We start from the raw sequence: 24,567 nt of genomic DNA, 5'->3' as shown, positions 1-24,567 counted from the left end.
GTTGGGCCAATCCACTAATATGTCAAGGCTTGCGACAAGACCTAGAGCTCCTTGGAATGTGCCTTTGCGAGCCCTTAATGATCCGACTTGCAAAATTATATATAGAACTGACAATTTTTAACACGACTCGTTAACTTGACACGAAAAAAATTGTGTTAAGGTTAAGTTTTTTGGGACAAAAAATTTATTTCGAGTCAATTTGATATGACTCAAGATTAAATTGGATAGTATAAGAGTTTACATAAAAATAACCCGATAGACTTGAATCGATTTTAAAGAAATGTTACTTTAATATAATTCATTAAGGATAAATTATAGAAATGTTGAAAGATAATATCAACAACAGTTAAAATCTTTATAAATTATATATAGTTGCATTTTTCATATAATTGCAATTGCTCATATTATTTTTTATTTTTATTTAAATATTTTAATTTATTATTAAGTGGTAAAAATGCGATTTGGTTTGTTAGATTATTAATATGTTTTAAAAGTTTTAGTATGTAATTTTTAGTCTATTTATAAATAAAAAAATTTTATATTGTGTTTTTTTTTAAATAGTAAGTTGGGGTAATTTTGTAAAAAAATAAAAATGATAAAAATACTTTAAAGAATGAAAACAATAGATAATTTTGAGTTAATTTGGGTCAACTTGAATATTTAAGGGTTAAATTATGGTTAAAAAATTTTAACACAATTTAATTTGGATCAGGTTAAAGTTGAAGATTTTTAGCATAAAATTTGAACTAACATAATGACGTGGCATGGAAAACCAAGTTGGAATTCAATTCGGTTTACATGGAAAACGTGGGACTATTATATATCATGACGTACCTCATCACTTATTTTATTCCAAATTTCCCCTCATCACTCATTTAACACTCTCATTTCCCGTCGTGGACGCTCTGCCTCTAAATTCGTTGATAGAGCGGAGAAGAGAAGATCAGATTGACAAAGCCTAGCATGATAGTTTAATCGAGCATGTCAAAGCCTCTGCCATATTCAATGAAAGTGTTCGTTATGATTACGCAAAGTTTCGTCACTGATCTTTCTTCTAGGTCAATAAGCTGATCTTGATCTTCGCTTCCTAATTATTTTTTAAAATTTTTTATATTTGGTTGATGGAATGAATTTTGTGAATTATGTTATTGGAAGCTTAATTTTGATTGTGTTGTGTGATTGCAATTTGTGAATTTTTTTGGTCATTAAATGTTGTGTTCCATCAATTGAAACAATTTGAGGTAATGCAGTTTATAGATTTATTAGATTTCAAGTTTTTATTTTTTTTTTCTCAACTATCAGATTTTTAGATCAATGAATTATCTGTCTAGCTTTCCTTGAATCACTATCACTCCGAAAGTGGTCTTAGTTGAGACTATTTGAGATTCCGGGTGGGATTTGTTAGATTTCTAGTTGAGCCTTGTTGCTTGCTTTTGCCCAACTAGTAATATTATAAAAACTTATAATAAAGGATATTGAATTAAACCAAAAGGATGCATCATAGAGTCCGCTGCTTCAATCAAGCCTCCTATATATGGTGTGTTTCTTTGGACATTGGGAATCTTTATTCTGATCAAGAATGGAATGGCTCTCATATGTTACCTAAGGAAGCAGACACTAGTATAATTTAGTTATGAATTACAGAGGAAGGCTGTCTTTATTTAGCATAGACATCAAATTCTGCTGATTTCTCTAACTGTCATATATTAGTTGTACACTAATAAAAGAAAAAACGCTGATAGAGTTGTGTTGTCATAAAAACGTTGTCAATATTGAATCAGCAGCCATTTTCCTTTATTTTTTGTTTTTCTCTCTACCTCATAAACATGATACTTAAATAGGCTCTTACCACTTTTGTTATATGCAATATTGAATCAGCATCCATTTTCCTTTATTTTTTGTTTTTCTCTCTACTTCATAAACATGATGCTTAAATAGGCTCTTACCACTTTTGGTATCTGCAATATGCTCCCCTCATTTTTCTTGATAGATAAAGTCTTTCCGTAATCTCACTTGAAGTTTTGTTGCCAAATTTAGGACCTTGACAAACCCTGTGGAGCTCATAAAATGCTTGAGATCCATTAAAGAGAATGTTTTTTCTACATCTAGGTATCCTGTTATAATTACTCTTGAAGACCACCTGACACCATATCTTCAGGCTAAAGTAGCTAAGGTAAAATTCATGTCTTTTGTTTGCAAATTTTGACCTAGTGTTATCTAGAGTATTAATTTTGGTGATGTGAAACAGAATCTCAATTTGATCTTTAACCCAGTTTTGGTGGCATATGTATCATTTTTACATGTTGACTTAATTTGTTAGGCTATCATTTTACAGAGTGATAGTGATTCAAGTGAAGATGATGTCGATGACCAAGGGAGCCTTTCAGAAGCATCTGACTAAAGGAGCCTAATTGTCATTCATGTTTAAAACTAAGCGCCTTTGTTCAAGAAGGTGACTTTTAATTCTAATTTTGAACTTCAGTTAAAGCTAAAACATCTCCATTTTAGATTTTAAACAATTCTTATGTAGAATTTATCATTCTTTTAAAATTTTAGACGCATTTCAAGTCATAATCATTAATTGTAGAACAATCTGCTTGTAGTTCATATTCTAATATCTCAATAACCTGAAACAAATTGAAATTGTTTGTAGTTCAATATTCTGAACTTCCTACTTATGAGAACAAAAAAAAAAGGTTTACCAGATGTACTAAAAAATAATATTTTGTAGCAGTTTAAATTGTGGACAGTCATAAGTTCACAATACTTTAACTGTAATTATATTCTTGTAGTTCATATTCTAATATCTCAATAACCTTGATTGATGCCATCCCACAGACTCTCTTCCAAAGCAATTCAACAGCCTTTCTTTTTCTTATCCAAAACACATTTATTTCTCGCATTCAAAACAATATGGAAATACTGGAGATACCACATATCCAGTATAAGATTAATCTTCCAAAGTTATTTATTATGATATTTTATAAGAAAATTTGTAGTCTAAGAGTTACATATTTATTCATCTATTTGGTGTGATATTATAGCTCCTCTGAATGTCTTTCATGTTTTCAGTTTGTGGCTCTGTATATAATGTTATCATGAATGTTTTCTCTTGGCTTTATACAAAATCTTCTTTTAGTTTTGCTATGTCAGGTTCCTCGTTGCTGCAGCTGGCTTGCAGAGTTTGTTGAGCCTTTCTCTGGTCATTGTACACATTTATGCCCTTCTGATGATGCAATCCTTGCAGAATAATCGAATTGTTACTTTGTTTGCTATTGGTGATGAGGTAAGATAATGTGCTTAACAGTAACATAACTTAGTTGTTGCAGCACATATCAACAACATCCTTTGATTTGATGTCTCTTTGGTTTGGTTAAATGCTGGGAATTCTTTTACATGTACTTTTGGTTGTCTGAACATATGTTTTTTGATATAGATGACTGCAATTAGCCTATTGCATGGGTTTTTTTTTTATCGTGTGACACTGAATAACTGGGAATATTTTAAATTGCTTTGTTTTGCATATGATGCTTTCTAGAGAATTTGTTGAAATTTTATTTTTCTTTTTAAATGAAAGTGCAAGTCAGCAATAATTTAATCAAATTTCTTTTTAATTTAGAAAATGTTGGTCATAATAGCTCTGGTCATTGTTGCTTTATAATCACATGTAGCATCAGATTTTCGTAGAAGTACTGGAAAACTTAAGCTATTCACTGATAGTTCAATTCTGGATGGAGCCAATTCTAAATTGAGTTTTGATGTGAAGGATGTTTTTCTGGTAATTTTTCCCAGCAAAATGCATATAAAGAAGTTGTGAACGTCAAAAATTCTAGGAATATTACATTTTGAATAGAAAACTTTTGGAGTTCAGTTGTGGAAACCATTCATCACTTTTATTCCCAACTATTTTGTAGCAAAGGAGCTTGAAAAGTATTTTATCTAAAAATGTTGCAATAGTGCATATTAATGTTCAGAAGAGTGTCAACGTATGCATAAAGGTTGGAAGGCCTTGCAAATATTCACGATCAGAATTTATTTTCCCCGCAGTTCTTGTCTGTGTCATATTGCTATTCCGTTACATATTCTAAATTTGTGATTGCTTATTTGCAAGTTTATTCATCGAATTAAAAATACTATTGTTTGTCTAAATCAGATTGCTTCCAATTATTTGCAGATAACATCTACTCTTACATTTGCTGCAGCATGCGTGCATCTACGGGTACCACCCTACTTGCATTTTGTGTTTCTATTGTTTATTCTAATAAACCATAAAATGGCTTCTATAGATTGACGTTATGACATAGTGAACTTAGAAGGATTTTGTCAAATACTATCGAGCTTAAGGACTTGTGACATTTTACAAAAATATTTGGTTGTTTGGTAGGATTTTTTTTTCTGATTATTAATTTGGTAGGATTGACATTATGGCTAATTCGATTTATTTTGATTTCCTTTACTTTGTTTGATGATTAGTTTGTAAGAAAAAAAAAGTACAACTTATAATAAATTTATGAGTCGGAGTCATTAACACATGACTTTGAATAAGCATATAATAAATTTATGAGTAATGTTATGTGCACAACATATACAAATATTTTAGAGATTTGTAATCAGAATGTCTTGTGATCAACACAAACAATAGACCCATTGGGAAACAAGAAAAGACTTTTTATAAAAACCTAGGCAAATGTAGACATTTCGACTATTAGATTGAACTAAATTAAAAATCTCGTGTCGTCTTGTTGCATTCATTTTCTCCCATTTATACTATAATTTCATTTTCTCCCCAACTGTGACTGCATGGCTGTGACTCCTCGGAGATACTCCTTCAAACTGTGCGACCTGGGTATGCCATGAAGCTCATTTCTTAATTTCAATGGTGCCGACTTCCGTCTCCTGATTCTTAGTTTCGTGCCCACCTTTTTGTAGGAAATAGGGAGAAGAGGAAGCTTAGTAATCATGTCCATTTTTTTTTCCACACGCAGGAGATGAAGATTGGTGAGAGCATTGAACACTTTCCTGAATCCTTTGTTTCCAACCTTGGGGCTGGCAAAGACGAAGGCTGTGACCATGCATGCTTTGTCCGAACCTGTGCGCTTGTTGTATTGATTAGCGACTATATCAGTTGCGCTCAATGTTGCAAGAGCTGCACCCAGACTGTGACCTGCTACAGTTATACTAATTTCCTCTGTCCTGTACTTGGGCTTGTTCACCAGTTTCTTAATAGCGTTCAACACCTACATAAAAATGGTCATAATAGAAATTCATAGGAAGAAAGTTTACGGATGGCTTAATATGATTGAGTAGACGTAGACTAGTTTTAAGGTTTATTGCATATTTGATATAGAGTCATAACCAACCGTATATTCCTATTTCCGAAGCCCAGACAATAATTTTATCCATGGGGAGGTTTTGTGAGAGAAAATACGTTCACAACAATTCAGGGTAATTTTAGGAAATCTGTTGATTCCAAAAACATGATACGCATACATTCTTGTAACCTTAAACTAATTTAATTGAATATGTTTAAACTAATTCTACCCAACTTGTGAGTCAAACTGAGTCAAACTCTCTCTAGTTCGAGTTTAGTTCAATTTAAAAAATGAGTTGAACTTTTTGACTTGAATTCAGTTTGAATTCAAGTTAAATAAATTTGAATCCAGCTAACCAGAATTTTGAGCCAGAGCTAGTGCAGATCAGGTCCAATCCTATGAATATACTATGGATTGGATTGATTATATTTTGTCCAACCCTATGAATGCACAATGGATTGGATTGATTTTTTAACTCTTTTGTCAATAGAGGTGGATTCCAGGAAATTTGTGGATTCATAAAGCATAACATTCAAGTATTCTTGTAACCTTAAACTATTTTAATTCAATGTTTTTATAACCTATCTGAATATTATGTGTGTTGGTTTGATTTTATTTTGTCAATACATGTTAATTTCAAGAAATATATGGATTCAGAGAACATGACTCTTTATTTTTGTAACCCTAAACTAATCTAATGCAACATTTTTATAATCTATATGAATGTCTTGTGGATTAGATTGATTATATTTTGTCAATATGGTGAATTTCAAGAAATCTATGGATTTAGAAAGCATGACACATATGTATTTCTATAATCTTAATGATTTTGAATTAAAAATAAGGTAATACTTAATCACATGATGACATATATAAGTGTGTACTTATTTATGTATTTAAAGTGATTACTAATAGTATTGCTAATTTTTATAACCTATGCGAATATCATGCGGATTGAAATGATTTTATGTTGTCAAAACAGGTCAATCTCAAGAAATCCATGTAATAAGAAAACACAATATATAAGGTGTTCCTATAACCTTAAGCTGATTAAGTTAAGAATTTTATACCCAATGCGAATATCTTATGGGTTGGATTGATTTACGTTGTTAATGTAAAGTTATCGTTAGTGTGCTAACCTGGTCTCTGGCACTCAATTTACTGGAGGCGGGTTCAGTGTTTGGCGATGTGTAGATTGAGAGAAAGCCTCTGTGCGCTCGTGGATCATGGCTTTTCCCAAAAATCTCAGAAGCTGACGCTTGATTGAATTGAGCATTCTTGCGCCACTCAGCCCGAAAAAGAGTTCCTCTCCAGCAAACCAAAATGTCTCTTCTTCCTAACAATTTCTTTCCTTCATCTGTGGCGACAGCAACATACCCAAACCACGCAGATTGGTCCTCCTCCATCCAGTCGATCAAGGAAGCAACGTCTGAGTTTGCAAAGATATAGTCAGTCACAGTGTATAATTTCCCAAATCTGTCTGTTTCCATGGCAGCTTCAGAAAATAAATCTTCTTTTGCATAAGCTGGACGTGTTTTATCTTCTAAGTTAACCGAGTCATAAATAACTTGAACTCTTTCACCATAGAGTTTTACATAGTTTCCCAGATGGCTGTTCAGAGGTTCCAACAGACCCTCCCAGTTTTTCTCGCCACTGAGCATCTTCCAGTTGGCCATCACTCCTCTTCGTCTTGCTTTATCCTGCTTTCAGATGACACTCCATTTATATAACAAATGGGGCCTGGAAGAGAATTAGGCAACCATTTTGTCTCAGGAAAACGTTAGTGGGGAAATAAGACTTAGGAAATTTACTACTCTTTTCTTTTTCACGCGTATAATTAGAAAAATCAATTTTTTTTATTATTATAAAATTATTTTATAAAAAAATAATAACAGTTGAAAGTATTAAACTATTATTATTATATCACATCTAGACAATTGAAAGATTCAGATTTTTTTTTTTTTTATTCGATGAGGCTAAACTTTTTAAATTTTTTATTTAATGAACCAAATTTTTAAATTTTTATATTGAGGGGACTATAGTTTTACTATTTCATATTGATAGTATCAAATTAATTATCTTATTTTTAAAATAAAACAAACAATATTATTTGTATTTGATCAGTATATTTAATAGGAAAATCTAAGAGTTTTGTCTTCTTCAATGAAAAAATTTGAGAACTCAATTTTTCTTAATAGAGAAAAAATTTCCACAGTTAAAAGTTTACTGTAGACTTGAGCTTAATTTTTTGGATTCAACCTGAGGTTACCTATTATAAAATTCAATATCGAAACTTCCATATAAAAAGAGTCATCGAAATTTTCTAGGAACATTCAAATTGGAAGATGGAGAAGACTTAGGCATGCAAACTAAATGCTACTAAATTGGGTAGAAGGTGTGGGGAAGATTAAGAGAAAACAACACTTAGGCATGCAAAGTCAATGCTACTAGATTCGGTAGAAGACTTGTGCAAATTAAATGTTAGAAAATAAAAAAAATAAAAATTATAATAAAAAAAGATCTAAGGCTTGGTATAAAAAATATGTTCACTTATGAATTTTAGTAGTAAATTGTAGATTTATACCAAACAATATGACTTTGTTGAAATTGTTATAAAAGATGGATTTTTCCACAATGTGAAATAGACTTTCGCTAAAAGATAATGTGAAAACATCAAATAGCCTTGAAAATTTGCTTTGAAAAATGGCCATCTCTTTGGCTGGAGGGTCGGAAAAGAGTGTCTCTAAATACACACTTAATAAAATTTTTATCCAAGCCTCTCAAGTTCTGCTTTCATTCTTCAGCTTTCTGCTTTTTAAGTATAGCATCCTTTACTTATAATTTTTTTTATCATATTTATAACAAAAATATGTGAATTCGAATAAATGACCATCCCAGTGTGACACTTTCTGTATAATTAATACAGTTAAAATTGCTATTTTAAGGGAAGAGACTTTCTGTCACACTTAGACACTAACATATAGCCCAGTTCTTAACCGATGTGTAACTCATGAATTTGAATAAACAACCATCAAAGCTTGTTGCTCTTCTATTGAATCAATACCTGACTATTTTAGGGGGTGAGATTTTCCCTCACAATTAGAGGCTTGCATCTAGTCCCCTTTCCAACTAAAATGGGACAACTCAATACTTGCCATTGTTAAGATTCAAACCAAATTCATTTGGTAAGGAAAATACACCACATATTATTAGGTCTTGGTATTTTTTTGTTGCCTAATTGTTTTAATATTTATTTAATCTATTATTGGTCGAATTAATCAAGAATTAGATTGACCTCTTGATTGCGTCAATGTCTAATAGAGTTGTAATACCAAACAACTGAATACTGTTAAAACTTTGTTAATTTGAATAAGCAACCACTTGGGCTTGACACCTTTTAGTGTAATCAATACAACTAGAATTGTCTAGATTATTTAAAGGGATAAGACTTTTCATCACACTTACACACTAACATATAGCCCTTTTCCCGCTTATATGAGACCTGTGAATTTTAATAAGCAACCATTGGAGCTCATACCTCTTTTATAGAATCAATACCAAACTATTTTAAAGGGTGAGATTTTTCCTCACAGTTAAATATTTTTGCATCTAGTCCTATTTTCCAAGGGATATGGTACAACTCAATACTTGCTATTGTTATAACTCGAACCAAATTCATTAGTAAGAGAAATGCACCATAGATCACAATTCTTTTTTTTGTTGACTATTATTCTAATATTTATTTAATCTATCATTGGTCGAACCAATTAGGACTCAGACTAACTTCTTGATTGGGTAAATGTTTGATCCGAGTCTGAATACATCATTTTTGCATTTAACTTACAAATTACAAACATATATAAAACTCCAAGTTTAAAAATGAAAACATTGTAATGAAAAATCTAAGGCTTGATATAAAAGATGCCTTTAGTTATGACTGATAACTTTAATTCTATTAGATTGTAATATGGAACAAAAGAACAAAATATAAAAACAAGTACATTAGACATGGAGTAATTAACATGTGACTTTGCATAAGCAATATAATAAATTTATATATAGCAAAATAAATATAATTTATGGGAGACCAAATCGAAGAAAATAAATGGACTAAAAGTTCTTCCTTCATTCAATTTCTTCTAGAGGACCTTGGAAAACAAATACATATATTTTAGAGATTTGTAATTAGAGTGTCCTTGTAATCACCACAAACATTAAACAAATCGGAGAAGAAGAAAGAGTTCTTTGAAATTAGGGTGACGTAAATATTTTGATTATTAAATCAAATCATATTTAAAATCTCATGTCTCGTTATATTCATTTTCTCTTATCTACATGTAAGCACACCTTAATAGAAACACTATAATCTTTTTAGATGTTAATTGTTGTTACCTTAGTCTATATATTTATAAAACTTGTAATTGCGAAATATCATATTTTTTTGGTTAAGATGTCTTATTGATCTTTTACAGGAAATAGAAAAAATAGTACGACTTGCATGTGTACAAACATTTATATATCATATGTGATTAAGTGATTTTGAATAAGATACAAAATAACATGTAATAACATGATAATACATCAACATTTGTATCTATGTTTGTACTTCGGTTGGTTAATACATATAATATTATTCATTGTTAGCAAACTACAATAGACTTAATGGATTTTGTTAGCAAACTATGAAGACAGGAAATTTGGAAGAAATTTTGAAATCTATAGAAGGTTAAGAATACTATTCTAAACTTGTGGGATTCAATGAAAAATAGAAATCTCAACAGAGACGAGGGTAATATGTCATCTATCTTCATGAAGGCAAAAATGGATTTTTTTACATTTTTGTTGAGACAATACTGTTAGGAAAATGAAAGAGTCAACTTAAAATGAGTATTAAATTGAATATCATGATGATATATTATTATGTGATTAAATGATTTTAAATTAAGAATAAAATAATATCAAATCATATAATTATATATCATCATTAGTACCTAATTTAGTATTTATTTTAGGTACATATAATATTGCTATTGATTCAAATGTGATGGGAGGCTATCTAGTTTTCGATGCCACAATGGTGTAAGTGAATTTATGGAAACTTCAGCAGAGGTAAGCAGGGTGAATTTGGGTCTAGCCTAGCTAAATCCAAACAAGACTTAATTTGAGTTTAGCTCAAATCTAAAACAATCAACTTGAGATTGAACTCAGATCACTTGATTTGTGAACAATATTACTGAAAAAGAAGAAGAATTGTCATTGAAGAAGATTGAATTCATGAAATAAGAAAAAAAATACAAGGTTTGGTTTCTTGAATTAAAAAAAAAGCAATGGTTCGATACCTTCAGGTGTTGTTATCTCTAACTTAAACATGAAGTGTTACACTTACCTCAAAGGGCAGATCTACTCTGAGTTGCCCAAGCTTAAGCTTGAATCATTGCCATGCTGACAATGTAAAAGGGTTCCAACTGAGCCAACAACAATTTGAGCTTGAGCTTGGCAACTCAGATTGAATTTGCTCTTTGAGGTATGTGCAACACTCCATGTTTAAATTAGAGATAACATCTTAAGGTATTGAACTATTACTTTTTTATTTATTGAAGAAACTGAACTTTGTAATTTTTCCTATTTAAGGAATCAAATTTTCAAATTGTTCATTAAAAAGGACCAAAATTTCACTATTTCCATTAAAGGGACTTAACTTTCACTATTTTCTATTGATAATATCAAACTAGCAATTTTGCTTCTAAAACTAAGGGATGGACACAAACTGAGTGGAGTTTGAACATTTCTTGGCTTGAATTCGACTTGAATAAAAAATAGTTTAATTCAAATTTGTTGAGCCAACATTAAAGGTAGTTTAAGTTTGACTTAAATAAAAATGATTCAATTTAAATTCGGTTCAGGTTTGACTTGAATTTATAGTTCAAATCTATAACTCATATCTATGGTTTGAATTCGTGACTCACTAACAAAATAATATCGTATAACAATTACTTAACATAATTCTAATTGAGTCATGAACCAAGTCTGAACCAAATCGAACCATCTACTAGCTTATGGGCAAACTAAGTCGAACTCTCTCTAACTCAAGTTCAGCTTAATTTCAAAACAATTTAAACTTTTTAACTCAACCTTAGTTCAAATTCGAATTGAGTTAAACTAGCTTTCAAGCTTGAGTCAACTTGATTCGGGTTCAACACTAATTGTGATTATGATATGGTAATAATAAGAGAAACGACGGGGGAAGGAAAGGGAATAGGTGTTGTTGTCATGTACATCTCATGTGTACAACTTGCCATGTTAGAAAGCAAGTGGATCCACATTATCAAGTGAAGAAAATTATTTGCCATCCTTAGATTTTGTTACATTTTCCTTGTAAGGTTAAGAAAAGAACATTTCTGTTCCCTTAGTTTAGAGGTAAATTCAAGCCAAATCGAGCTGAATTGAATCTAAATAAGAACCAAATAGTGCTCAACTTGAATCAATAACAACTAGCTTGTGGTTGAGTTTAACTAACTCAAATCATCATATAAAAAAGAATTTTCAAAGAAGAAGAATTGTCAAAGATTAAAAAGAAGAATCGTTGGAGAATAGAAGAGGAATCGTCTGCAAGACAAGTTCTAATGCGGTGAGAGGTCCAAATTGAACTAAATGTCAATCTAAACTTGAACGACTTAGATTGAATCCACCCATCAGACTTAATGCTTGCCATATAGCATATTAAATGGGTCCCACAATAAACAAACATTTTGATACCTAAAGTTTTCATTAAGTGAAGTACCTTTAGTCTTGTAACATTTCAACCAAGGCAGCAAGTCAACGTAACATAACATATATCTTGTTGAAAAAAGGGCCAACTAACTATTGCCGCCAAGGTTTGTTAAAAGGAAAGATTTCCACCCTTTAAACTTAAAAAAGACAATTTCTCACTCATATGTTAAATTTTGTTATAATAATATTGAAAAGACAAAAAATACCCTTTAGGTAAATAACATTACAACCCCAAAAGTTTATCAACTAATTTTTATACCCCAAATTTACATTAATTTCAATTAAAATAAATAAATTGCTAGTACAAATATAGATAGGGGTGTTAATAACATATAATTGTGTGTTTGAGGTAATTTATAATTTTTTTTTAAATTTTAAGAGTGATAACGGAAATTTCTGTTTTTTAAGAAATCTTATAAAAGTTTAACATTTTTTTTTTTGAAAATTTTAAATTTTAATGTTTAAGCTGTTAATAGAGTCAAAAATTATAATTACAACTCCAAAGAAATTAATAGATCATGTGATGACTATTAGGACTATAAATATATTTTTAAAATATGTGTACTAAATATAATAATTTTTTAAACAAGATAGGAGAAATGTTTATTTATCTCTAGTAAATTTTGAAAAATGACACTTACACCCCTACTCACACTCAATATTATGATATTTAGACAAAATAACATAAATACTCTTTTATAATTAAATTAACATTTAACCTTAATAATCGAACCTTGAGTGGGAAATAGTCATTTTGCCTTGGAAAATAAGAATAACTTTGTCCTTGAAGTTAGTGGGTTCATATATATGATATTAAGTTGGCTAGAATGGATCAAGAAAAGAATAAACATAATTTGCTTTGCAAAAAAGTCTTAGCCAAAATTTTGGTGGAAAGGGATTTACTGATCCTACTTTAGTCAAAGTTAGCATAAGAATCCTAAGTGAGTTTCAGGAAGACTTGTTTGTCAAGTCTCTTAAAGTTTCCATGACCTCAAGTTAGTATGGATTTTATAGTTTTCAGTGGTGGAATAATAAATTAAAAATTCAATTTAATAATCCAAACAATTCACAAAGACTCATTTTTGGATTATTTCCGTAGTAGGATTAATTTACAAACATGGAAACTACACGCATAAGGTGTATTTGATAAACTTGTGTTGGTGGCTCTTTTGTCTTTCTTTGATGGTGAGACATTGAGAAGTCGTGCTTTCAAAACTAAGTGCAGGCATGCTCCTTGGTATCCACACAAAGTAGCAACTCGAAAGGAGGCTTGACTTTACTTGAAACTTGTTAAAGCTTGAGAACAATTTGTAGGATTTTGACAAGAAAATTAAAATTTTTAATTTATGTTCACATCATATGTAACAATAGTAATATAAAATTTACATGTTGTTTCAAGAAATAAAATATAGAAATATGTAAACTACCTTCAAGGTTCATAGTGATATAGCCGTGGGCCTTATATCGGATGATACATTTTATTATATCACTGTATAACCCAAAACTGTCATTAACCGATATACTTCATTTTCTGTTACAAAACGAAGCTCCCACTGATCATGTGGTGTCATCTAGCAATGTCACATGACCCCTACATCACAATGAAGTACAAGCTTCACATAATGTCAAATGAATATTTCTTACTCACACTTACCATGTAGTCCAATCCCTCCATCGTTACATCCCAATTAAACTTGGATTCATAGAATATCAAGATCTAATATTTAATCTTTTCGAATATTAAGTAGTACATCATAACGTGCCACATTGAAACTCTCTTCATGTGGTCTTTTATCTACATTAGCCAGTGTCTTAGATTTTCATATTTCTCAATATTCGTAATGGGAACTCGGGAGTAGTCAAGCTGACAGATCCCTGTATGATCATCACTTGTCCTCTCGCTTAAGCAATATATGATCAAAGCGGCTTCTGAACGAGACATGATCAGTCTCGTGGTATACACCATATAAACCATATATTCCGGAACGAAGCACAACCGTGATATTTCAAGTCAAAAGATCTATACACTAGTATGATTTACGATGTATCATTGACTACATATTAATGCCCATGTGATCATTGTTTAGTGGTTATGTTTGATAAACAATATAATATAATAACCTTTGATCAGTTTTCTAACCATCAAACGGTTTTATTGTTTACCCATATGTATATCCACCATGTCTAATATCATCCACTGATATACTGTAGTGATATAGCACACACCCACTATGTAATACTATTGCCCAAACAGATTGTCTATACAGGGAACGATTTGATGATGTTTATTAAAACTCATCGGGACCTTTCACATGTCATATGTATGTAGCTAATATGGATATAATATAGAACTACAATATAGATATAAAAGTGACGTGAAAACATGTGAAGTATAACAAAACTCTTCTTTTATTAATAATATATATGCAAAATATACAATCCTTGAAACGAACAAAGCGATTAGTTTTTAGGGCATATTCTAACAAGAACTCCCACTTGCACTAAAGCCAATCGCTGTAGTACCTAATGCCCATCTTCTCTAGATGCTGATCCAACAATCTTTGTGTCAATGCTTTAGTTAGTGGGTCTATAAGATTGTCCGCTAAAACAATCTTCTGAATGACAATATCTCCAGCTCCAATGAATTCTCTCAAGATGTGATATTTTCGTTGAATATGCTTTGACCTTTGATGCGCTCTTGGTTCATTTGCTTGTGCAATGACACCAGTATTGTCACAAAATATAATTATTGGTTGACTCATATGAGAAACCATGCCCAACTCTTTGGTAAATTACACATCCAAACGACCTCTTTCGTAACTTCTGAAGTGGTAATATACTTAGCTTCTATAGTAGAGTCTGCAGTAATTGACTATTTGACACTTTTTCAACTGACTACGCCTCCATTACCAACAAAAAAAATACAGATGTAGACTTTCTATCGTTTATGTCTGACTAAAAATCAGAATCTGAGTATCCTTTGAGCATTAATTCTGAACCTCCATAACCCAATATCAACTCTTTGGTCCTCTTTAAATATTTCAGGATAGCTTTTACTGTTGTCCAGTATCTTTCTCCAGGATTTGATTGATATTTGTTTACTACACTAACTGCAAAAGCAATGTCTGGTCATATACATAACATGACATACATGAGACTACCTACTGCTGAAGCATATGACACCTCACACATTCGTTGTCTCTCCTCATCAGTTTTGGACACATATCTTTTAATAAATGTGTTCCATGAGGAAACGATAGAAGAACTTTCTTAGAGTCTTGCATGTGAAAACGTTTCAACACTTTCTCTATGTACAATTTTTGAGATAAATCTATTAATCCTTTCGCTCTATCTCTATGGATGCGAATACTTAAAATATAGGTAACTTCTCCTAGATCTTTCATGGAGAAAGATTTTGCTAGCCATAATTTAACCTCAGTCATAGTGCCAATTTTGTTTCCAATTAATAATATGTCATCTACATATAAGACTAGGAAAACAACAATTTTATCTCTATCTAATTTATAGATACATGACTCATCCGAATTTTAATAAAATCGAATACTCAGATTGTTTCATCAAACGAGATATTCTAGCTTCTTGAAGCTTGTTTCAATCCATATATAGATCGATGTAGTTTGCACACTTTATGCCTCTTGGTAGTGGATACAAAACCAATTGGTTGCTCTATATAGATATTTTCCTTAATTTACCAATTGAGAAAAGCAGTTTTAACATCTATTTCCCCTATCTCATAATTATAGTGTGCTGCGATGGCTAGCAAGAATTTGATAGAATTAAGCATTACGACTTGTAAAAAAGTCTCCTCATAATCTAACCCTTGTTTTTAAGTATAACCTTTAGTTACTAATAGAGCTTTATAAGTTTCAACTTTTCCATCCATGCCAATTTTCCTCTTAAAGATCTATTTACATCCGATTGAAACTATTCCATCAAGTGGATTAACGAATGTCCATACTTGATTAACATTCGTAGATTCAATTTCTGAATTCATTATCTCTAGCCATCTGCTAGAGTCAATATCCAATATTGCCTTTTAGTAAGTTTTTGGATAATATAGTGCATAGTTTCTCCTATTAGAAGCGATTCAAAATCTCTTTTTGTCAGAAATCCATATCTCTCAGGAGGTTGAGACACTCTAGCAGACTTTCTTACTTGAGCCATTATAGTTGGTACAGGTAATTGTATACTGGGAGGATTTACTTGAATAGGCTCGATTACTGGCTCTCCAGACTCTTTTTCGAGCACAATTTTTCTTCTTGCACCACCTTCCTCTAAGAACTCTTTCTCGAGAAAATATGCATTTCTACAAACCATAATCCTTTGATTAGAGTGAAAGTAGAAATAATATCCTAAACTTTCTTTTGGATACCTGATGAATCGACCATTTTCTGCTCGAGACTCCAATTTATCAATTTTAACCACTTTGATAAATGTTGGACATCTCTAGAGTTTCAGGTAGATACACTTGGAAGTCTACCATACCATAATTCGTATGATGTTTTTCAAATGGACTTTGATGGTGCTTTATTCAACACATGTAGTAATGTTTGAAGAGCATATCCCCATAAATAAACTGGCACGTCAGTAAAACTCATCATAGATTGTACCATATCTAATAAAATATGATTTCTCCATTCAAACACACCATTATGTTGTGATGTAAATGACGGAGTTAACTAAGATAATATTCCTTTGTCTTTTAAAAACTCTTGGTATTTTGTACTTAAGTATTCACCTCCACGATATGAATGCAAAACTTTAATACTCTTTCCAGTCTGGTTTTCTACTTCCTTTTAAAACTTTCTAAATTTTTCAAAAGCTTTATATTTGTATTTCATCAAATACAAATACTCGTATCGAGAATAATCATTAATAAAGGTAATGAAGTATGAAAAACCTCATCGGGTCATTTCATTAAAGAGGCCACACACATCAGTGTGTATCGATTCTAATATATTTTTGGCTCGTTCCCCTTTATTCTTAAACGAAAGCTTGATCATTTTTCCTCAAAGACAAGATTCACAAGTATGATAGGGTTCTGAACCCAATGAACCTAAAAGTTTACTTTCTTTTAATTGTCGAATCTGATCCTCTCCAATATGATCGAATCTATGATGCCATAGAATTATTGGATTTATGTATTCTTTAGTTTTTTTAGATGATTTGGAATACATGACGCTATGTAAATCAAGTTCTACCACATACAAACCATTTGTATTGATAGCATTTCCTACTAATCTATTCCCAAAATAAATTAGACATTCATTTCCATTAAATGTAAACTGATAACTATTTTTACACAAAACTGGAATAAAGATGATATTCCTGATGACATTAGCAAAATACAAAGTTTTATACAAAGTTATTACATATCTAGTAGGTAACTGTACACTACATACACCTACAACCTCTACAGAAACTCGTGTCCCATCAGTCAGTCTCAGTGTGATCTCATCACGTCTCAAGGTAGAACTATTTTATAGATACTGTAAACAAGCACAAATATGTGAAGCTGCAGCAGAATCCAATATCTAGGAATCAACGTTTGAATTAACATTTAATTCAAATTCAGTTACATAACACTGATATGTATCTATTTTGCTTTTTCTCAGATCATCAAGGTGTAGAAGATAGTTCTTTTTCCAATACCCATTTTGGTTGCAATAAAAACAATTGCTCTTCCCTTGCTTTTTTTCTTTCTATAGAACAGATGGTCGTGGAGACTGAGAACGTGATGCCCTGATGCCAGAACCCTTTATCCTAGAAGGTCTGGTACTAGTTTTCTTAAAACCTTTTCTTTGTACTTTTAGTCCACCAGATCCCATCTGTGAACCTCTTCTCTAAGGCTTTTGAGTTTGTCTTTTTTTGTCTCTCGTGGCAAAGATAGCTAGCAACTTAGCTGGTGTTTTCCCTTTCTTCTTATTATTGTAAAATTCTTGAATTTCATTGAAAAGCTCAGGGAGAGTGCGCTCAATCCTATTGAGATTATAATTTGTAATAAACGGTTTAAAAGTTGGAGGGAGTGAATAAAGAATCAAATTCACCCGAACATTATGCGACAAATCTGTGCCCATAATTTGTAACTCCCTAGTCTTGTTAATCATTTTAATAACATGATCATCTGGGAAAACACCCTCCTTAAGCCACATGCTGAATAGTGAAGTCATCAAATTATATTCCTTCACTGGAGCATTTTCATTATATAACTGTCTTAAAGTAGTGATAATTTCATACGCACTCTGCACGTTCTCAAACCGAGTTTGAAGTTCAGAGTTAATTGATGTTAGCATATAACTCTGAACTCATAAGTTAGCATCTACCCATTCAGCATAAGCTCTTTGCTCTTTCTCAGGGGTGTCAGGGTCCACTGCTGCTAGTATAGGTGCCTCCAAGACATAAGCTGACTTTTCAAGATTAAGAATGATTGTCAGATTTCTTAGCCAATCTTTAAAATTGGGACCAACAAGCACATAAGAGTCCATCAATTTCAAGAGTATATTGTTTGTTGCTGACATTTTGAGATTCTATATCACAAGAGAGAATACTGCAAGAAATAATAAATTCATTAGTAATACCAATAAACCTAATCTTATTAGCTCCCACTGTTTTATTCAAATCTTATACTTTTCCAGCTGAAGATTTAGAAAGTTCATTGGATCACTTTTTAGTGAGGAATCAAGTTCTTATCAAACTTGACAAACCGCACATAATAGATCTAAGTCCGTCAAGCTTAATAAGTAGGAAACGATTTCTTTTTGCATTCCAAATGCAATCTATGATTCATATGAGCCTCTAGCTTTGAGCACCGCACATAATAGATCTAAGCACTCTAAACTAATCAAATTCAACCCATTGTGCTTTCCAAACATAATACCTCATCACTCTCATACATAATAGAATCTAGGGAATGACAAAAATAGTACTTTAGACATCAATCGACTAATTTTATGTCATATGGCATAGTATCCATCACATAATAGAAATCTAGGATTTCTAGCCTTATGATGTAACCCTAATCGACCCACAATGGAAGACTCGAATTTGATATTGAAAATTTGGAAAGGTTTTATTATTATTAATTAGGTTCAGTTTATATCTTGAATAGTCTAGTATGTATCTTTGGATACGTATTTGTCACCCAAGACATATTAATAAACCATATTCTTACAATTTATGCCATTGAAAACTTTTCTAATATCCTAAATGGTATTGTAAGAATATTTCATGCCTAAAAATTTTAGTTCTCTAAAACATAAAACTATGTATTATATGCCATAAATAAATTACATGATAATATAAAACATAAAACTTAGACATGCTATTGAACACATATAAACTATATTATTCAACAATCAAAAGAAGCCATATTTTCATACAACTTAACATATCACATATCTAAAATATACATTTGGTTGATCTTGCATATAAGAGATCCAATATCTTATAACTTAATCCTAGACTAGCAAACTTGAGTTCTTATTTATGTATCTAAGACAATAAACATATCCAATATGTTAAGTCCATTTCAATCTAGCATACATAATGTTAAGCATTTAGATGCATGATGTTTAGCATGTCATAATGTCTCATATATAGCATACATATGTCACACATTAATACTATCACATATACATATAATAACATGACATTGTGGGCACCATATTAATATTTAAAACATCATGGTCAAACATTCAAACTTAGAAATTAAATTTGTAATTTGGTAAACTTAACAAATGATTTACCATACTTTATGTTCTTTGTTCAAGTTTGAAACCAACCATAAAACCCTAACTCTAGATGTTTCCAAAACAAAAACCAAGTTCACCAAAATCTCATTAAACATGTTTCAATTCATACTTAAACATGAATAGGTTTTAGAATAACAAGTTGTAAATTAAAATCATAACATATGCCTAATGTGAGCCAAATTCACAAGTGTCATGCATTTCACCAAATCATGACATATATGAATCATTCATCACTCAAACATAGTCCGTCAAACCATGTAATGATTATTCAAGCATGAATATGGTTACACATAATGTAATTTATCCAATCCAAGCTATCAAGAATCCAATTATCAATCAAACCAAGTCAAACACTAGTTTAATGAATTAATAACAATTCAATCAACATTGAATGTTATTTCCATCAACCAAACACATGGAAATCGTGCCAACTTGTTCATGCCCTTCACCAAGTCACACAAACTAAGTTTCTTAAAACATATTCCAATGTAAAGTCAAGATTAAAATTTATGTGTAAATCATGATTAAACCATTAATTTCAAAAACACCCAAATTTCTAAAATTAGGTTTTTTATGTCAAAAGTTATTCAACACAATTTCAACAATTTACAGTTTCTTAAATGCTATTAAGACATTCCCAATAACATATGTACACTTGGTTTGAACCAATCACACATAACAAAACTTATATCTTAGGTTTTGATCACTAACACTTCCAAACACCTAAAAATATGGCATGTTCTTATCATTCAAGGATCAAACTCTTGGCTCTGATACCATTTATAGGATTTTAGCAAAAAAATTAAAATTTTTAATTTATGTTCACATCATATGTAATAATGGTAATATAAAATTTACATGTTGTTTCAAAAAATAAAATATAGAAATATGTAAACTACCTTTAAGGTTTATAGTGAAGTAGTCGTGGGCACTATATCGAACGATACATTTCATTATATCATTGTATAACTCAAAACTGTCATTAACCGATATACTTCATTTTTCGCTACAAAACGAAGCTCCTACTAATTATGTGGTGTCATCTAGCAATGTCTCATGACCCTTACATCACAATGAAGTACAAACTTCACATAATGCCAAATGAACATTTCTTACTCACACTTACCATGTAGTCCAATCCCTCCGTCGTTATATCCCGATTAAACTTAGATTCATGGAGTGTCAAAATCCAATATTTAATCTTTTCGAATATCAAGTAATACATCATAACATGCCACATCGAAACTCTCTTCATGTAGTCTTTAATTTACACTGGTCAGTATCTTAGATTTTTATATTTTTCGATATTCATATGGAAACTCAGTAGCAATCGAGCTGACGGATCCCTGTATGATTATCACTTGTCCTCTCGTTCAAGCAACTTATGATCAAAGCGGCTTCTGAGTGAGACATGATTAGTCTCGTGGTATACACCATATGAACCATACGTTTCAAAATGAAGCACAACTGTGATATCTCAAGTCAAAGGATCTATACACTAGTATGATTTACGATGTATCATTGACTACATATTAATGCCCATGTGATCATTATTCAGCGGTCACGTTCGATAAACAATATAATGTAATAACCTTTGATTAGTTCTCTAACCATCAAACGGTTTTATTGTTTACCCATGTGTATATCCACCATGTCTAATATCATCCACTGATATACTATGGTGATATAGCACACACCCACTATGCAATACTATTGCTCAAACATATTACCTATGCAGGGAACAATTTGATGATGTTTATTAAAACTCATCGGGACCTTTCACATGTCATATACATGTAGCTAATATGGATGTAATATAGAACTACAATATAGATATAAAAGTGACGCAGAAAACATGTGAAGTATGACAAAACTCTTCTTTTATTAATAATGTATATGCAAGATATACAACCCTTGAAACCAATAAAGCGATTAGTTTTTAGGGCATATTCTAACACAATCTTGTGGTGAAAGGGACAGAAATTATTAATTTCACTCGACGGTTAAGGTTATGTGTAAAATAAAATACTATATATTTAAAATGAGAGAACACTCATATATACACAAATACATGTGCCTCTTGGGACTTGAATATGTCCTGGGTGGCTTTTCTATGCGTGTCTGTGACCAATGAGTTTCCTAGTGTGCATAGCTTGGGTGGGAATTGTCCACCTGTGCACATAAACATACAACTCACGAGAGTTGTACACTCAGTCAATGCATTTAATGTGCATATCATTCACAATTAATTTCACAGTTAATTTCCATGATTTTTGTGCTCATATCAGGATGGAGTATAATATGTAAATATTTCAATCTCATGATTTTAATAATCAACTGAAATCATGAGTGCATAATACCTAGACAGGATAAAATTATAACTTGCCTTAGTTTGAATTATCTAACTAGGACATTAATTATCCAACTAGATAAACTTAATCCTACCAATTATTGCAAACATCTCTAGTCTTTAGGATTATTATACTAGGATCTCGAAAAAACAATAAAATATATTTTGGGTCCATAGACATTTTCAAGACTCTAAATTCTCTATTTGAAATCTAAATCGAATCCAACTTGGATAATCCTTACACCTTTAGAGTTCATCAAATCTTTTTGTGTGTGAACCATATGCTCTCCACTAAGTCAATAGTGTTTAAACTCGTATCAGATTTTTAACCTAACATTTGAAGGATCGAATAGCCTAAGAGGGGGGTGAATTAGACAATCTAAAACAATCTTTACTAAATTAAAGAATTAAACTAAATTATTCAAATTAATGAATATTGCTTATTTTTAATGCAATTTATAAGAATGAGAAAAATATTTCAAATAATCAACACAATCAATATACATAACACAAAATATAAGTTTAAGAGATGAGAAAATCAAACACATGATATATAATAGTTGAGCGCAACCCGACCTATGTCCACTCTTCTAAGCTATCGCCATTGGAGTATTTCACTAATCCTTGGTTGACAAAATCCCAATCCAGCTTTTCTTGACAACAAAAATAGCTTTCAAGGTGCTATTAACCTTTACAAGTACTAGAACTCAATTTCTGTCACTAAAAATTTTCTAATCTTTGCAAATGTAATCTCTCTTAAAGAGTGTATATGAAAATTTAAGCTTGTTACAACCCAATACAAATGAAATCTAAAAGTATGTAAGCAAGAGTTTTGAATAGAGAAAAAAATTTGCAAGTGTATAGCTTAAAATTGATTTGCTCTCAAATATATGAAAGTTCTTGGTGGCAAAAGTCTCTTTCAAATGAATTTGATTGGGTTTATATAGGAGAAAATGAGAAAAGTTATCGTTATATACAAAAACTGGTCGTTTTAATTTTTTAGAAAACACAAAATTTGATCGATCGGATGTAATTCGATCAATTGGATGTGATATGACATTTCCGTGGTGTCTACATGGCACTAGCCATTAGAAAATTCAAAGAAAAATTCAATCGATCAGATTGAATCAGAGGTTAGCAAAATTGGTAGAGTATTAGAATTTATAGGGAGAAAGTTTGAGTTCAAATCTCTATCACGTATATGAAACCTTGAAATAAATAAACCACAAATACTTTTTTACAAGTTTGTGTGTTTGGTGATGCAATGCCGATTTATTCATTGATTCAAATTAGAGAATATAGATTTTGTGAATTGAAACATTTTTGTTCAAATGAAGAAAATTAAGGATATTGGGCATTTGTTTACTGTTATGATGTTATACAATGTTTTATTTAAAATTTTCAGGTTAATTTGAGTCAATGCAAGTTGGTTTTGTGTTAACTCTAACTTGACCCCTTTTTTTAGGATCAACCCTAACTCGATCTGAAATACTTTTTATGTTAAAAATTATAACTTTAACCTAATTTTTTTCGTATCGTATCGTATCGTATCATATCAGGTTAACGAATTATGTCAAATTTTGTCAGGTATTAATGGGTCTACATTAAACGTTTTATGATGTAATAATTACTAATTAGTGTCTTATTTGTAAAGTGCACAAGTGTATATAAGAGACTGGTGCTATTATATGTTTATATTTTTAACAACCATAACCTAAAAGGTGGCAATAAATCGAGCTGACTCTTGCTCAACCCACAAGGCCTTTGGGCTAGTCCGAGCCTATGGCCTACATAGTAATGGGCCTTATAGGCAAGCTGACCCATGAAAAGTATGAGGTCCACAACCCTGGCCTGAACCTATATATATAAGGTTGAGTCGATCTTTACAATAATGGGCCAAGTCAGGCCCAACAGTAATAGACCAACCTATTAATTTTAATAAAAAATATTTTTTTATAATTATTATTTAATTATTTAATTTTTAAAATTTTCTAATAATTATGAAAACAATAACAAGCTGGCCTAAGGCACTTATGTTTAGGCCTAAGGCTCGGCTGCTACAATAGCCAGTCGAACCATTTTCTCGTGCTTTAGGTTGGGCTGCCTCTACACAAACCTATTGAAAAATTCCTCAAAAACGTATTATCAGAGAAAAAAATGCAATCGTTTATATAGAGTTTGAAACTTGATAGATTTACAGCAGTTGGATTGCGCTTGAATAACTACTAATATATTGATTAAACACCGTCCGATTTACAGATCTCACCATCAATTGTGGAGAGAGAGTTTCTTCATAGAGAAAAAAATATCTCAAAAATGAGTCTAATATATTTTGACCCCAAGCCATGTGAAGAGTAATGAA

General features: G+C 31.3%; 2 protein-coding genes across 10 annotated transcripts; one reads left to right on the top strand and one right to left on the bottom strand.

The window, feature by feature from the left end:
• Window positions 1-817: 817 nt before the first annotated feature.
• Window positions 818-6,836, top strand: LOC123226665 (CASP-like protein 5A2). 9 transcript variants are annotated; one of them, XM_044651180.1, is made up of 6 exons: window positions 826-1,058; window positions 2,110-2,173; window positions 2,336-2,452; window positions 3,154-3,286; window positions 4,175-4,219; window positions 4,986-5,896. In XM_044651180.1, exons 3-6 carry the CDS (start codon window positions 2,421-2,423, stop codon window positions 5,268-5,270), a joined length of 495 nt encoding a protein of 164 aa, XP_044507115.1. In that variant the 5' UTR covers window positions 826-1,058; window positions 2,110-2,173; window positions 2,336-2,420; the 3' UTR covers window positions 5,271-5,896. The 9 variants fall into 9 exon arrangements, 7 of the variants coding, with proteins under 7 accessions (XP_044507118.1, XP_044507117.1, XP_044507115.1 ...); XM_044651179.1 differs by having other exon boundaries at window positions 827-1,058; window positions 2,038-2,173; window positions 2,321-2,452; XR_006504379.1 differs by having other exon boundaries at window positions 827-1,058; window positions 2,038-2,173; window positions 3,140-3,286; window positions 4,175-4,879.
• LOC123226822 (phospholipase A1-IIgamma-like) lies at window positions 6,422-6,988 on the bottom strand. The gene has a single exon (XM_044651336.1). The coding sequence runs from the start codon at window positions 6,986-6,988 to the stop codon at window positions 6,422-6,424; it is 567 nt and encodes a 188-aa protein (XP_044507271.1).
• Between the last annotated feature and the right edge of the window lie 17,579 nt (window positions 6,989-24,567).

This window comes from Mangifera indica, chromosome 10 (assembly GCF_011075055.1).
Source record: "Mangifera indica cultivar Alphonso chromosome 10, CATAS_Mindica_2.1, whole genome shotgun sequence".
In the NCBI taxonomy this organism is placed as follows: Eukaryota; Viridiplantae; Streptophyta; class Magnoliopsida; order Sapindales; family Anacardiaceae; genus Mangifera; species Mangifera indica.
This window is presented reverse-complemented; position numbering and strand designations above follow the sequence as displayed.